At 42.3% G+C, this 14,956-nt stretch overlaps 1 protein-coding gene across 1 annotated transcript in view; it reads left to right on the top strand.

Annotated features, from left to right (window-relative positions):
* The window catches only part of PIKFYVE (phosphoinositide kinase, FYVE finger containing), a 60,738-nt gene that overhangs the window by 12,915 nt on the left and 32,867 nt on the right, over positions 1–14,956 (top strand). Inside the window, exons 6-11 of the mRNA XM_010081240.1 lie at positions 1,299–1,388; positions 4,568–4,706; positions 7,422–7,579; positions 8,367–8,478; positions 10,207–10,354; positions 10,848–11,015. Of these exons, the coding sequence (XP_010079542.1) occupies positions 1,299–1,388; positions 4,568–4,706; positions 7,422–7,579; positions 8,367–8,478; positions 10,207–10,354; positions 10,848–11,015 (815 nt within the window). The remainder of the gene's footprint in view (positions 1–1,298; positions 1,389–4,567; positions 4,707–7,421; positions 7,580–8,366; positions 8,479–10,206; positions 10,355–10,847; positions 11,016–14,956) is intronic.

Below are 14,956 nucleotides of genomic sequence, written 5' to 3'. Positions count from 1 at the left end.
GCAGCTTGTAGTGCTTGAGAAAAATATTCCATAGTCTTGAAACGCTGACTTTCTATACTAGAACACTTAGTCTTGTTGGGAGACACTGAGTAAATATGGGCTGTTTTTGTGTCTGACAGGGAGAGAGATGGAGATTAGGTAGTGTATTGTTGCTTTAGGAGGATTAAAATTTTCTTCAGTGCTTGTTGCTCTTAAAATGCACAACTTTGCAGTGGGCTACAGTGCTTTTTTAAATACTGCATTTGGTAAGTTCCTGGTTGACCTTCAGAGGTTTAAACACAAGACATTGAAAACAGCACCACAGTGGAGAGTGGCGACTCACAGGTTTGTAGTGGAAGCAAAGGGATTTATTTTTAATATGTGACTTCTCTGTGAGAAGTATTTTGCTTCAGAAGAAAACTTGGGAGTTGAGTCTCTTCCCAAAATAATGTACCTGAGATAAGGCTCTTACCTCTCCTGCTGTCAGATGCTGCAAAGCAGTGAGAAAAGCAGAGGAGTGATGCTCTATCATCTGATGTTGCCCTGCTCTTTGAGCAGTTGGCACATAGAGACATGGGCTCCCGCTTTAACTTACTTGAAGGGCCATGCCCTTTCCAAATGAAGGAGTGGTGTACTCTGGGCAAGTACAGCTACTCAGGCAAGGTTGTATTGTGTACACTTTTTCATGAAGAGCATTCGCTGTGCTGGTAACGTCTGCATCCCAGAGCACAGCCAGTACAGCTGTATCAGTTGGAGTGTAGTGGCTTATATCTGATACAGTTTTGCCAGTAGGAATTTTATAATGATGGTGTACAGAAATCTGCTCTTTCCTCCTGGGGTTGAAGGAGAAGGAGGGCAAAGGTGATAGTGATCAGGTTAAACAACTACAGAAGGTTATCAGGCTGTCTTGGTAAAAGCTGTCTAGTAAGGGCTATAGATAGCATTGCTTGTGCAAAGATGATGTATTGGTGAGATGAGGGCAATGTCTTTAACCCCAAAGCATGGAATTGCAGCCTGTGAGGAAGGAGAATGTGTAAGAAAGGAATATAGGGGAATAGAGTGGGAAGGCAGGATAATACAAGTGGGAAGAGGCTGTATTGTCCAAGACTTGAGTCTGAAGGGAGAAGACTTTAGCACTGTCCTGCAGGTATCATTGGCCTACAGATGAGAAAAGATTTCCCTATTCCCTCTTTGTTTTAACAATCATGGGTGTGAATGAGAGGTCAAATTATAATTAACTATTTTAATTCCATCTGTTCTGATGCTGCTGCATGTGGCAAATCTGTCAAACATCTGTGACATGCTCCTTTTCCTTGCAGTTTGATTCACCCAGACTCTTCAAGTACCACATTGTCTGCACGCCTTGGGTCTGTCCAGGAGGATGCAGGGAAGTCGCCAGCTAGGAACAGGTAAACTAATCATATTGGAGTATTTTCTGTTCTGGATGTGCTCCTAGCACACGCTTCACTGTAAAGCCTGTGTTTTGGGGCTTCTTTTTACTGAACATGCTGTTTAATGTCTAAAATGGGATACCCCGTTACCCTATATGTAATGGTAAGGAAAGACCGTTTGCATGCATACTCATATTAATAAATGTACTGGTTTTGAGGAACCTGTAGCTTACTGCTGAGTCAGTCAAATAGAGGTGGTGGTGAAGAAGATAGAAAGGGAAAGAAGTGGCTGAGAAAGGTAGAGTTCTGAGGAAGGTGGGGAAAAGGGTATAACAGAAACTTGGTAATAGGAGGCAGCGACTGAAGTCATGGAGGAACAGAGGTGTAGTTTTTGTTTGTGGTTCCCACCCACCCTGCTCTTCCATCTGCTCTCTCTGCTCTTCCATTAAGTATAATCTTGTTTAAGTTACCAGGCTTCCTTAGGCTAAAATCCCATCATAAATCTTTATGCAGGAGTACTGGAATGAACTTGGAAGTGTTCATGAGAGCTTTAGTATAAGTTGTCAATGCTTGAGCTTAAGCCTACTGAATAGGCTGGTATTAGAAGAACAAATCATTTCTGCTTCACAGTGCTTCTGTTGTGGTTCTGGTTACATACTTCCATTATGGTTAACTTGGGTAAATAAAGGTGAGGCAAGGATATGAGGAACAGAGCAAAGATAATCCAAATTTCAGTCTTGGAGTCAGGAGACATTTGGAGATGTCTGAATTCCTGTAACAGAAATGCAAAGAATGCTTAGCCATTTGGAGGGGTCTGGTAGGACCAATGAAGACTAGGGAACTCGGGTGAGAAGGATGCTGGGTTGGCCATTCAGGGAATGGACTGCCTGGAGTGTGTGATCACACATCTTCTGTGTGATGGGGATGGTTAGGAGGAGATGCACGCTGACTGTACAGCAGAGAACCAAAGAGCTCACCTAGGGGTATTTTAACTGATGAATAAGTTAGTATCAAAAATCAGTTCTGGGCAAACATGGCAAGGAGTCTAGAGTTAAAAGTTCAGTGCTGAATAGCTGCAGTGACATCAAGAAATGTCTGAAACTTTGAGGATGCTCTCCTGCTTCCTGTTTGAATTGATGTTTATTTTAAAAGGCCTTTTCTGTTTGCTCACACATGCAGTGGTAGGACAGTTCTAAGCTGGACCTGGCAGGCCCAAACTGCTCATTCAAGTTAAAATTTAACTTTCTGGCTGTTCATGGCTTCACCATGGTACTTACCTGGCTGGACTCACATTTGAGAAGTAGCAATGAGGTATAACCTGTTTCTGTCAAAATTCTGAACTTGTGGAAACAAAGCTGTTGGCTTTGGGGTAAGCAAAGCTAGCCTTTAGATTTTCTCAAAGCAGCTGTTGATGTTTCTTTGAGGCAAGCTTGACCATGCCTCTTTCTAGATGATATGAAGCAAAAAAGATGTAGGTTAAGTGCATTTAGATGCAGGTAGGAGAAGTTACTTATTTGTTTTCCCTGTGTGTGTGGTATATGTGTTGTTTTTTTCCTCAGACTGATTATTTATGGGGAAAAAACCAGCACAAAACTCAAATGTTGCAAGTGAAAGGGGTTCAAGCTTCTCCTTTGCAGGTCCTTCTAAAGGACAAAGATCTTCATTTTTAGAAAAGATAAATTCAATAAAGTCCTGGATATAATTGGTGATAATAAAGACACACATATGAAATCTGACTGTTCTAACTCTTGCTTAATGTCCTTTCACATGAATTAAAAATCCCTGCTGCTTACAGGTAGGTGGCACAGTTGAAGTAACTGTTGTGAAACAACTGGGAGGAGTACTTAATGGTAGACTTCCATGTCAGTCTCGTCTTCCATGTAAGACTGCTTTCTGTTAAGCTGCATAACGTTGCCAGTTCTAACTCTAACTTGAGAGCATCTGAACAGTAGAAGACTGTCAGAGTTTTAGCCTGCCTTGAGTGCCTGACTATGACAAAGTTTTTACTTACCACCCCTAAATTTATATGGATGTAGTGCCAACATAGTTTCCTTTGATTCTGCATAAATGACTAAGAAGGACCTAACTAAAACTCTTTATCAGCCCACTATTCTTCCTCAAGAGACAGAGGATGAAAAAGTAGTGATTTTGAAGTATTCTACTTCCATTGCCTACTTCCTTGCAGTACAAAAGCTGAAATAGGGTGGCATTGCTATTTCATGTCTGGGCTCAGCCACATCATTGTTGGGAATAATTAGAGTGTCTTTTAGCAAGTTAGCAAGCTCTGTGACGTTATCTGAGTTTCATTCCAAAAACTAGAGGTTGACAACAGTTCTTGTCACTGAGACTGCTGCAAGCTTCAGTCAGTTCAGCTCAAAAGCATTGGCATTTTGAGCTTCTCTGTTGCTGTATGCAGAAGCGTTTTCCATTCTCCCTTCTTATAGTGCCATTAGCATGAATCGCTTGCACTGTATGTGTTTTGCTGCTGTGTGATGAGAAGTTGCACTCGGGTTATTCAGAGGCTTAGTCTAGTTGGAGCAGAGTGTGGGATATTGGAGCAGAGGGTATCTGGAACTTGTATTTGCATTTGTAGCTTTGCAATGATTAGTGCAAAATGGTGTGTTTGCACTGGAGCGCATAGCCAAGATTTCCTAACAACTGGGCTGAGGTTGGGTGGATGCTTTCCAGCTTCAGAAGATATTTTAGCCACCCTAAGGAACAGGTGCTCAAACTTCCAGACTCTGCAAGCTGTCAGCCATATATTTCAGAGTGCTGAGCAGAAAGAATTTTAAATGGTTCGGTGCTCTATTACGGGGATCCTGGTGTTGGCTGCCCTTGCTGGTCTTGCCTCCAAATTGCTGGAGCTTCTAATTACCCAGCATCCCATCCCTTCCTCAGTCTTTTCAGAAGCAGACATATATAAATTTCTATGCCTAGGCTTAGTTCTAACTGCTTCCTACAAAGAGCTTTACAAAAGTTTATGCTTAACTGAGATGTTCAAAGCAATACACTTGTTTCCTAGTGGTCCATTCTTCTGCTTTGATGAGACAGGAAGCTTTAAGCAGTAAGTCTGTACTGAGGAGAGTGAACAATGTCACAGCCTTAAGTTACTTTTTAACATGCTACAAGATCGATACCTGCTCTGGTGAAGCACTGCACAATGAACACTTATACCTCAGTTCTCTCTTTCACTACAGATCAGCCAGCGTCACTAACCTGTCACTGGATCGGTCAGGTTCACCAATGGTGCCTGCCTATGAGACATCTGTCAGCCCCCAGGCCAGTCGCACACATATGAAGGTGGAGACCAGCGAGGACGAGCGCAAAATCCTTCTGGTACCTTTCAGATTTCTGTTTGCCTTGCTCTGTGAGGGCAATGAAGTTTGCCTTTCTTGTATCATGCTGCAGGAGTATCTCACTGCCTTTAAAGGCTCTTGTCTGAGCACTCTTACCTGGACCCCTCCTCCTGGTGGTGCAGTGATGGAGAATATTGATGCTGCTTTAGACAATTCCATCTTCTTGAAACAAATCATAGTTTCATGTAGTATTTGCATAAAGGTGTTTACAGTTCTGGTCTTGGGAAGTGTGTTGTGTAGTGTGAAGTTGGTGTATGGTGGCTCCTTTTGGGTCAAACCTGTCGTGGTTGCAGCTATAATGCCATGACCTGATTCTGTGTTTCTCCAAGTTCAGATTTTTCATTTCACAAGCCACATGATTGGAAACTTTAAATGGCTGCTTCAAAATAGTTACACCATGATAAATGAGTTCAAGTTTTTACAGCTTGTTGGGCTGAAACATAACTTGGCCTCTACCCTTGTTTGCAGAATAAATACAACATTTTGTGGAAGGTTGTAGTGATGTACTTGTTTGAAGAAAAATCAGTTTGCACCAGTGTTCTGTGTAATCCTATTATCCCCTCCCCACAGAGGCAGTGTTGTAGGTTGCAGTTACTGTACAATGTTCAGTAGAAAACAGTGTTTCTTTTCTTTGAGGGAGGGGAATTGTTTCCAACAAATCAGGGAATCGTAGAATCATAGAATGGTTTGGGTTGGAAGGGACCTTAGATATCATCTAGTTCCAACCCCATGCTATAGGCAGGGACACAGAAGGGAAGTGTGTTTTTTTTTTTCTTTTCCACACCTTAAAAGATTCAAGATTGTTCCCCATTGCCAATTTAAAATCAGGAAGGCTAATTTCTGTGTTGTCAGGTATGGATTTTGCTGACAGCAGGCAAATTGAGTATTCCTGAGGGTGCAGAAACACTCTGGTTCCTGTTCAGTTGCACAACTCCTTTCCAGGGTGCTCTGTAAATGGATAACCACATGAGGGAGAAACATTTTTAAGGCACGTTTTTACACCACCCTGCCCTGTGTGAGTATGTTAGTGCAGGAAAAAATTAAATATAAAATGCTATGAATGCAAGCTGGACCGAGATGATCAAGTCCCAGTGCACTTCAGATTCACACTGTTTAATTTTTTGTCCGTTTCCTTTGTTGGGGGAGAAGAGAGGATTTGGTAGTATCCCTTCTGTTCATGTAAGAGCAGAAGATGCAGTGTCAATTAATGTAGGATTTCTTGTGAATTCCCACTTTTTTTTTTTAATGCCCTTAGCATGTGGAGCTGTCTCTATATCAGGAGTTCATTTAAAGCTTAACATACTCCATTCAGAAGACTAATGAAATTTGCTCATGAAAGAAAAGGTAGGGGAGGATGTATGTTTACTGGGGTGAGCACATACCTCTGTGAACTAGAGGTCAAAATCCTTGAATTGAAAGGATTTGCTGTCTTCTGCCAGTTTGTCCAGTTTACTGAATTCACTGGACGAGTTAAGGTTAAACTACAAGGCAGCTGAACTGTGGAATCGCCAGTTGCATCAAATCTTGTAATCCCATGACGTGTTCCATTACTGATCCATTCAGCTCTGTACCTGGTATGAAAGGGGAGCTGCTGACGTGGGCTTTAGGCTAATACGCAGGACAGCCACTGCTGGAAATAAAAGCAGAAAGCCAGTCCAGAAACCGAAGTGGAGCAAAACGCTTGGATCTTAGGGTACCCTTGGGAAAGTGAAATAATGTGTGTCTGACAGTTAACTGGAAACCTGAAACCAGTTAAAATTTAATTAAAGCTTTTTTTTTCTCTGTTATGCAAAAATAGAATGAGTGAGGCATTTGAGAATGTGAGTGGCAGTGTCGTGTCTCTTCTTCACCCCTTGGGGTGCTCTGTTGCTCTCTCAAAATTATCTGAGGTCCCAGTTTCCACTCTGCAACAACGGATTGTGCTCTGCCAAGCCAGGGTGCATATGGGAAAGCAAAAGGGGTCAGGTGCAGAGAGACAGCTCCATTTGGATGGAGCATAGCCTACACAATAGTTGACACACATGCTTAAGAGGCCTGAAAATGATTTTGAGGTACAGTCTGAAGTGTTCCAAGCAGTGAGGGCAAGAGATCCACAAACTCAAAAATGGTTAATTGAGTTGGGAGGGGTATACACCTTTTCTGATCAGTGACCAAAGCTAGCAGTGTCTAAAAAAGGCTTGGTATTGGACAATAAAAAGGGAATCCTCAATAAGAAATGGTGTCCCAGATCTTGAATGTAGCAGTGTGCATTGCTGTGTCAATTGATAATGGACTAGTATGCTTCACAAAGCCTAGGTTGAGCAGAGATTACGTAAGAAAACCCCTGTTCCAAAGGGTGAGTTTTCGTTGTCCTCTATATTTACGCATGCCACCTGAGTTTGAGAACAGAGTGCAAGAGGGCAGTAGTGAGGACATAAGCATCTTGTAGGCAGTACAAAATCTTGCCACATTAAAACCAAAAACCCCTTAACTCTGAGGGTGCCCACTTGTTTCTTCCTTGTTCTCAACTTTATATAAGAGAGATATAATGGGCTGATCTCATGTCTGTTTGTACCTTTGCATAGGTTGTGCAGAATGGCTTAGGTTTTGTGTCTGTTTGTGGAGGGCTCTTGGTCTAGAAGCTGATGCAGGGAGATGCCCTTGAAACCAGTCGTAAAGTCAGCCTAGTAAGTAACTTGCACATCTCCCTGTCCAGGACTCAGTCCAGCTGAAAGATCTGTGGAAGAAAATTTGCCATCACAACAGTGGGATGGAGTTTCAAGACCATCGTTACTGGCTGCGGACTCATCCCAACTGCATTGTAGGAAAAGAGCTGGTCAACTGGCTCATCAGAAATGGGCATATAACGACAAGGTAACCCTAATGCTTTAGAACAGCAGGTGTCTCCTGTCTCTCCAACAGGAGGTTGTGAGTTTTAGCTGATACAGGGTACCTTAGACTGCAGAGATAGACCCCTTTGCAGGGAGATGAGAAAGAAAGAAAATGCATATCACCTTACTGCCTACCAAAGCAGATAGGGTTCTGACTCCCTGTGGCCCAAAACAACAGGGCCCAGGGGCTGTCTGGTTTGGGAGCTGGTGTGGGAGGCAGCTTATGGAACAAGTATCGCTCAAACAGTTGGAGAACAGCAAGTGTATTACAATGACTGTCCAGAAATGTCCACTGATACTCCACAGGGCAAGTCTGCCCCTGGGATCAGAGGTCACTATTAGTGTTTGATAGCTAAATTTTTGGTGGAGCTGGCAGGCTCTTAACCTTGTAAGCAAGTATAAAGCACCTGATCTATTTAACAGTGTGAGAGGGGGATAAAACTGAGATGGTTCTTAAGTGTAGAGCAACAGTCCTGACTCGGCAGAGATGTTCAGTATGTATAACTCAGGCTAACAATATTGGAGGAGCACAAACAGTATGTCTTAAGTGTCTGCTGGCAGTCTCTTAATCTAGCTCCATACTTGAACCTGTACACTCTGCTGCCTCTCCCCAGTGTTTTAAATAGTGTCTGGCTAAGCACGGCAATGGGATACTGACAAGTCAAATAGTGTGTAGCAAATGACTCTTTCGGTTTGTAGCATGCTTGTACCGTGAACCAGGTGTGTTTAGAACTAGATTTAGAAAACCATTTCTATTCTTATACCTCTAGGGTCCAAGCCATTGCAATAGGACAAGCGTTGGTTGATGGACGCTGGCTAGAATGTGTCAGTCATCATGATCAGCTCTTCAGAGATGAGTATGCTCTCTACAGACCATTACAGGTAAAAGGAGTAGGAAAGCTATGGTTCTTGCTGGTTTTGGCTGCTGACTAGAATCTTTTCTATTCCTGTTCTCAGCAGCCGTTGTATGTTTTTCTAAATCAGCTCTTCTGTACAGACAACTGGGGCCCTTTTCCTTGGTGGTTTAAAACCTGAGGCAGCTGCACTTGCCCTCAGTGGAAGACGAGTTGTTACATGTAGTGCTGCCTAAAGTGGAGGAAAGGGTCTCTGATCTTGGCCAGTGCCTCTCATGGTGCACATCTTCCACGGAGGCCCTGGAATGGCACAGTCTGTCCTTGTAGCAGCTGTGCTGTTATGTGCAGAATCTAGAATCTGTGTGCAGTTACTGGTGACTGAGACACAATGGGGTCTTCTGTTTCAAAATTACTTTAAAAACTTCCACAGAATGGATATTTTAGATATACAGTATTGGATCTTCTTATGTATTGTAGTGGTGACCTTATTTTGATCTCCAGTGATGGCAGTAATAAAGAATTCAGTACCTTAGTCACATGATCCAAGACTGGGAGGAGGTCTTTGTCATGCCTCCCAAATAGGACTGGCTGTCTGAGAGAGTGGCAGGGAGCTAGTGACCAGAGATGCTATCCTACCGTATTTCATTGCAATCAGACTTCCTGAGGAGTAAAAGCAGTCACTGGCCTGAATGATTGGATTGTTTTTTTTAGGTTCAACAAGATACCTCTGTAGCCTCTCTGTTACCTGAAAGCATTCAGTTGAGAGTCTTCCGTGTTCTGCAGCTTCTCACAGTAAAGAATGGCTCAGCTGTCCCATAGACCTCAGTCAGGAAGCTTGCAGCCATTAGCATCTTGTCTTCCTTGTACATTTCGGCTCTTGTCTACAGTCACATGGTCTCCATGTGAAGCTCTGGGCTTCATCTGGCATCTCAGCTAGTTAACTGCACTGTCTCAGTTTGCTAGTAAAAGTTTGCCCTTAACTAGCAAATGCTTGTGGATCCCTGTAAGGGGCTTATGTTATTCAAGGTTTAAAGCCAGTTCTTGTTCTCATCAGCTGAAAGCACTGTCTGATCTTGTTTCTTCTGACTCTTGTCCAGGAGAAATAATGTTGCTAACTCAGTTGCTTGCTCCACTCGCTGTAGCCAAAAGAATGTTAGTTATCGCTTCCTCTTGAGGTGAGTGGAGGCATAAGGATGGCTGATGGAAATAACATAGATGCTCTCCAGGTTGTCTAGCACTCTAACCAGGCTTTGTTTTGAGACAGGAGCCACAACTAGAGCCTGACTTGTGAGTGAAACTCTTAGAGCTACTTTAGACAGTTACAGAATTGCTCCAGTAACTTAGAATTAGCCTCCACCAAAAGCTGCATGTGCTGGTTTCTGTGCGAAGGATATGGTCATCACCTTCCTCGGCTGGGGATAGGAAGCATTCAAAACTGATTAGCTGGATGTAGTGACAGAAAATGTGCAGTAGAATAAATGTGTCCTTTCGTGCCACTTAGTCACAACTTGTGTGGATGTGGGGAGGAGGCAGAGACTAAGCACATGGGAAGTGTAAAGAAATACTTGTTTCCTGTCCCATAGAGTTCCTATTTCATGTTGAGCAGGGTGTCTCTGACTAACTTGGCTCAGCCCACTGAGAGTATTCTCTGATTCTTAAAATGTCTGATCTGCATTTGTAGCAGGCTGCTTTCTAAAGCTGCTTAATATTTCAGCAGAGCTGCACTTTACCACATTTTTTCTTCTTTGTCTTCTAGAGCACGGAGTTCTCGGAAACCCCATCTCCAGATAGTGACTCTGTGAACTCTGTGGAGGGGCACTCTGAGCCATCCTGGTTCAAAGACATCAAGTTTGATGACAGTGACACAGAGCAGGTTGCTGATGAAGGAGAAGATAACTTAGCCAGTGAGTTTCACCTGACTCTCGTTCTCACTCTGCCTTCTCCTCTGTTATCTGCAGTCCTTTGGGACATAGTAGTTTAACCATGTCTTGCTTTATGTGTGTGTGTTCGTGTGTGTGCGCATGGGGCTGTAAGGATCTAAGCAAACTATAACCTAGCTAGTCCTTCTGTTTCTTACAATGGATACTGTATTTTGTATTTAGTGGAACTGGTAAAGCTTCATACCTCTAATGGAGGAGAAGCATGTAAATTGCTGTCTTCCGTTTCTCAGGCAGACTTCTGTTTAATTTGAGCCCTACAGTAATGCCCTAAAGAATGCCCAATATGTCAGCATGCACACATGAAGATAAGATTAGAACTATGAAAATACTCTATTCCTGTAGTATTGCACACTGGTCTTTATGTATTAAAGACAATTTTTCTCCTCTCTGGTACCCTCATGATACCTATTTGAACCCTTCCCCTCCCTATATCTTCCCCCGTACCCAACACTAAAAGACTCCGTCAGCCCTAGCAAGCGCACTTCAGTCAGCAGCTTCCAGTCCACAATGGATAGTGATTCAGCCGCCTCCATCAGCCTGAACGTGGAGTTGGACAACGTGAACTTCCATATCAAGAAGCACTCCAAGTACCCACATGTGCCCCCTCACCCTGCCGACCAAAAAGGTATGAGGTAGTCACCAGCTGGAGTTGCACATGATGGAGAGCTGGGCCCTAACAATACTGACCTATTTGGACACTACCTTTGTAGTTGTCTTACAGAGGGGGAAATATGATATTTAGCTGGCACTCACTTGCACTTTTGACGTGCTCACCTCTGAGGAGGCTCAGTAGACCTGCTGAAACACCTTCTCTGCAGAGTGTGTAACTTCCCCTGTGACTTTCTCTTTGCAGTTGAAGCAAAGTTTCCTACCCATACATACTAGAGCAGATCCAAATGTACATTTTCTGGCCACCTGGGGTGGAAAAATAGTCCATGCATAAACCAGTTTGATATGTGTGTCTATAGTTTAAGATTAAACTGGAAAAGCAAGCAAGAAAAAAAAGCCCAAACAACAAATGAACAAAATAACTTGGAAAAGCTCTGTCATGACTTCTAATTGTACATTAATAAGCTTACATTTGACAGAAATATCTTACTCATGAGCGGTAAAGCCAAACTTAATCCATATATGTAACATTTGTTCAGAAGATAACATCCACTTAAGTGAAGTGGGAAGAAATTAAATAGTGTTGAAGACTTCTTTTGAAAGTTTTTTTTCTCCTAAATAAGTAATAAATTGAAAGACTCTAACTATAACAAAGATTCTTATGGGAAAAACTAATGTGCTTGTCTGTTGACAACTGACAATTCTCTAAATTGGACAAGGGCTGACTGAAACTAGGGCTTGCCACTGGCTTGGGTCTAGTATATTCTAGTTGCTTTACATGCTGGGTAGCAGTTGTTATCTTTGCTATGCTTCTGTAACTAAGGTTACATCAGCTTTGTAGACTTCTATCTTTGGCTGCTTCTAAGGAGTTCCTTATTTTTAGTTATTGTTTCACCCCACCCTTTTAGTATTTCCAACTTTAAAAGATGATCCAGTGTTAAATAATTTGGACTCCTTGTAATGAGTTAATCCTTCTATAAAGTCTAATAGATCTCCTCTGTTGTGGATCAGACTGCAAGACTTGCCTTATGTTTGCATACAGATTGCATTTTCTGAAACTGTGAAACAGTCACTGAAGAGAGTGAGGGAGGAAAACTGGTCACAGCTGACTTTAAAAGTATGCTAGATACGGGAGAGGGAGTGAGGCACGTTAGAGGGGTTATTTATCAGTGCCTGTTGTAGTCACCTTTTGTTGCTTGCTGAAAGTCTAAGTGCTTATTTTCTCCCCAAAGAGAGGAGCAGAGCAGGTTCAAAATTTGAGTTGATGTCAGATGACTTAACAATAGGGACTGGTTGTAAGCACTACTGACACCAGCTATTATTGGTTCCTTTAAACGTGTTTCTAGTTGGTTAGCATGAAAAGCTAATGCATCTACAGGAAAGGAAAGGTGTGGAGAGGGAGAATATATCAATTAACTCCTTTTAGGAAGGAGGGATGCTGGATTAAGTGAGCCTGAAACAGGCCCAGGTGTGCTGCAGTATCCTATAAATTTACAGCTGTAGCAGGTTTATCTTTATCAGAGTGTGTGTGGGCAGTAAAGTAGTCAGTTTAGCTCTGGCCAGTGTTAAAGGACCTGTAGAGTGATAGTCCTGGTTTCAGACATACTGGTCTTTATCTCCTTATACAAAAAGCAGTACGTGATGAAGGGGAAATGTAAGAGAGCCTGCCTCGGTCGACAGCTGTTGACCAAACCAAAGCTTCTCATAGCCAGGACTGAAGCTCTTGTGAGAAAGATTTTGATGACGGAGAGCTCAGAGAAGATCAGCAGAAAAGGCAAGTGGTGAGGGTATTGAAAGGAGAGAGACTTCTGACTTTAAATTATATATGTTGGCAGCACTCTATCTTTGGTGAATCTCTATTGACTGGTGTTTTTTATCTATTCCTGAAATATGTGTTCCCTTAGCTAGGTTATTCTGTAGGAGTGTAATTTATAGTAGAAAACTTGTAACAATTCCTTTTAAGAGAATGGATTTACCATGAGGAGAAAGTGTCAGTAATATGCCCAGAACTGGGACAGGGTGGAGATGTGAGTCATTGAAACACAATATGGAGAGGTAGGTATTATCCTGCAGTTTTTTGAAAAATCTGTATCCTCTGCAAACACAGAGGACTTTTACTGTACTTTTTTTTAATTCCTCATGTGAGAGTCTCTAGAAGACAGACCTAACCAGGGAGGAACAAGTTGTAATGAATGACAACATCTTGAATAGCAAGAAGCACTTCTTAGCAAGTAGACTGAAATGTCATAGGTACTTAGATGTTTATTATTCAAGGCCTTCAAAAATTACTTGGGACGGAACCCTACAGTGCATACTGCAGTACCTAGAGTAGTGAAATGGATAACTTCTAAAGCTTTGCTCTGGAAATATTACAGTCGGAGTGCAAAGACTTTCACCTTGTGTTCCTGATTTATCCTGGCTATATTCAACAAAATATGCCATCCAGGATGTTAGAGCAACACAATGGTTAGACAGCCAAGCCTAGATAGTTAGGCTTCTATGTAAAATGGGACATGTTTATTTTAAAAGCAGAGTACTGTAGTCAATCAGTGATATGCTGTGTTTGCTGCTGTCAGGGGTAACTTCCCTATGACCATTGTGGACACATATATTTGGCTTGATTTCATTGGAATTGTCTTTTGTCCTTAGACTGGACACTGTCACCGGACAGTGACTAATTTTTTTTTGAAATCATATATGAAGTAAAACTGAAGATCACACCCGTCTTTTGAGGCTAGTAACTCAATTTCCTGACAACTGTGTAAATTACAGTCATTGGGGGAGGACTGACAGCTCAAAACATTAGTGCTAGAAGTTCAGGTCAGCTTTGACCTAAACAGTTAGTAGATTTCTTCTAGTGACTAAGGGATGTGCAATTTCCACCAGTTACAGAGGTCAGCTGCTTTGAAGCAATGGCCTGTGAGGTACCAGCTGTGTTGTAGAACAGAGTGGTTTGTATATATAGTCTGAGTCTAATGGCAGGACTTCTGATGTTATAGGCTGACTAATCTGTGGTGTGTTTCCATGAAATTCTAGTGAGTCCAAGTTAGCTGGCTTGTGGTATCTTACAAGTGAGTGTAGTGACTCACTTATAGTATCATCTGCCTAAAGACAATGGTACTTTGTAGTGTGTATCAAAATGGGAAACAAAGTAAGATTGCTTTCTGCATTTAAATTGGAGGAGGAGATTAAGTGACTTAATTTGAATGTGGGTTTTAGTTGTTGTTTTTAAAGAGATACAGTTATCAGTAAGGGAGACTATCTTCTCAATGTTCTTGCAGCCAGATACCCTTGATCCTGGTAGCAGGTATTTTAGGTAGCTAGTTTTTGACTGAGTCTAGTTAGAAGAGGATCTAAGTAACCGTCACACAGTATGTTACCACCATTGCTCGCCAAGGCTTAGCATGTCATTTCCAGGAGCCCTTTTGGTGCACCTTCTTGTCAAAAGGCGCACCTCAGTTTTCAGTGAATATCTGTGGATGTGTGCATCCTTGTTTGTGTGTCTAGAGGAAAAGTGGTGGTCGCTGGACAGTCTGTTTAAATATTTAATCAGAGCAATCTGTAAGGTGTATAATATCTGTACCTGCTGGTTTCCATTGGAGACCTGCTAATTTCTGTGTGTATTCTGGTATTTGCTTCCAATGATGCCCTTGAATATCAGATCAAGGAATTTGTATGTTCTGGGGTGGGGTTTTCTGGTTTGGGTTTTTTTTTTGTTGTTGTTGTTGTTTTGTTTTGATGAAGCTGTTCAGGGGTGCTTGTAAGATAGTCTCTTGGTAGCTGACTACTTGAGACAAGGCTACAAAACATGCTGCCGGGCCCCCCCCCCCCATCCCCCAACATTCTGTGGACCCTGGTGCATGTAGGCATGATGTGAGGTAAGAAACGTGCATATTAGCTACTCTCACCGACTCAAACTTACAACTAGGAGAGTGTTATCTGTCCAGTCTGTGAAGA

The sequence above is a fragment of the Pterocles gutturalis genome, unplaced genomic scaffold (genome assembly GCF_000699245.1).
Source record: "Pterocles gutturalis isolate BGI_N339 unplaced genomic scaffold, ASM69924v1 scaffold19016, whole genome shotgun sequence".
Lineage (NCBI taxonomy): Eukaryota > Metazoa > Chordata > Aves > Pterocliformes > Pteroclidae > Pterocles > Pterocles gutturalis.
The sequence above is the reverse complement of the archived record's forward strand: the minus strand, read 5'-3'. Positions and strand labels throughout refer to the sequence as shown.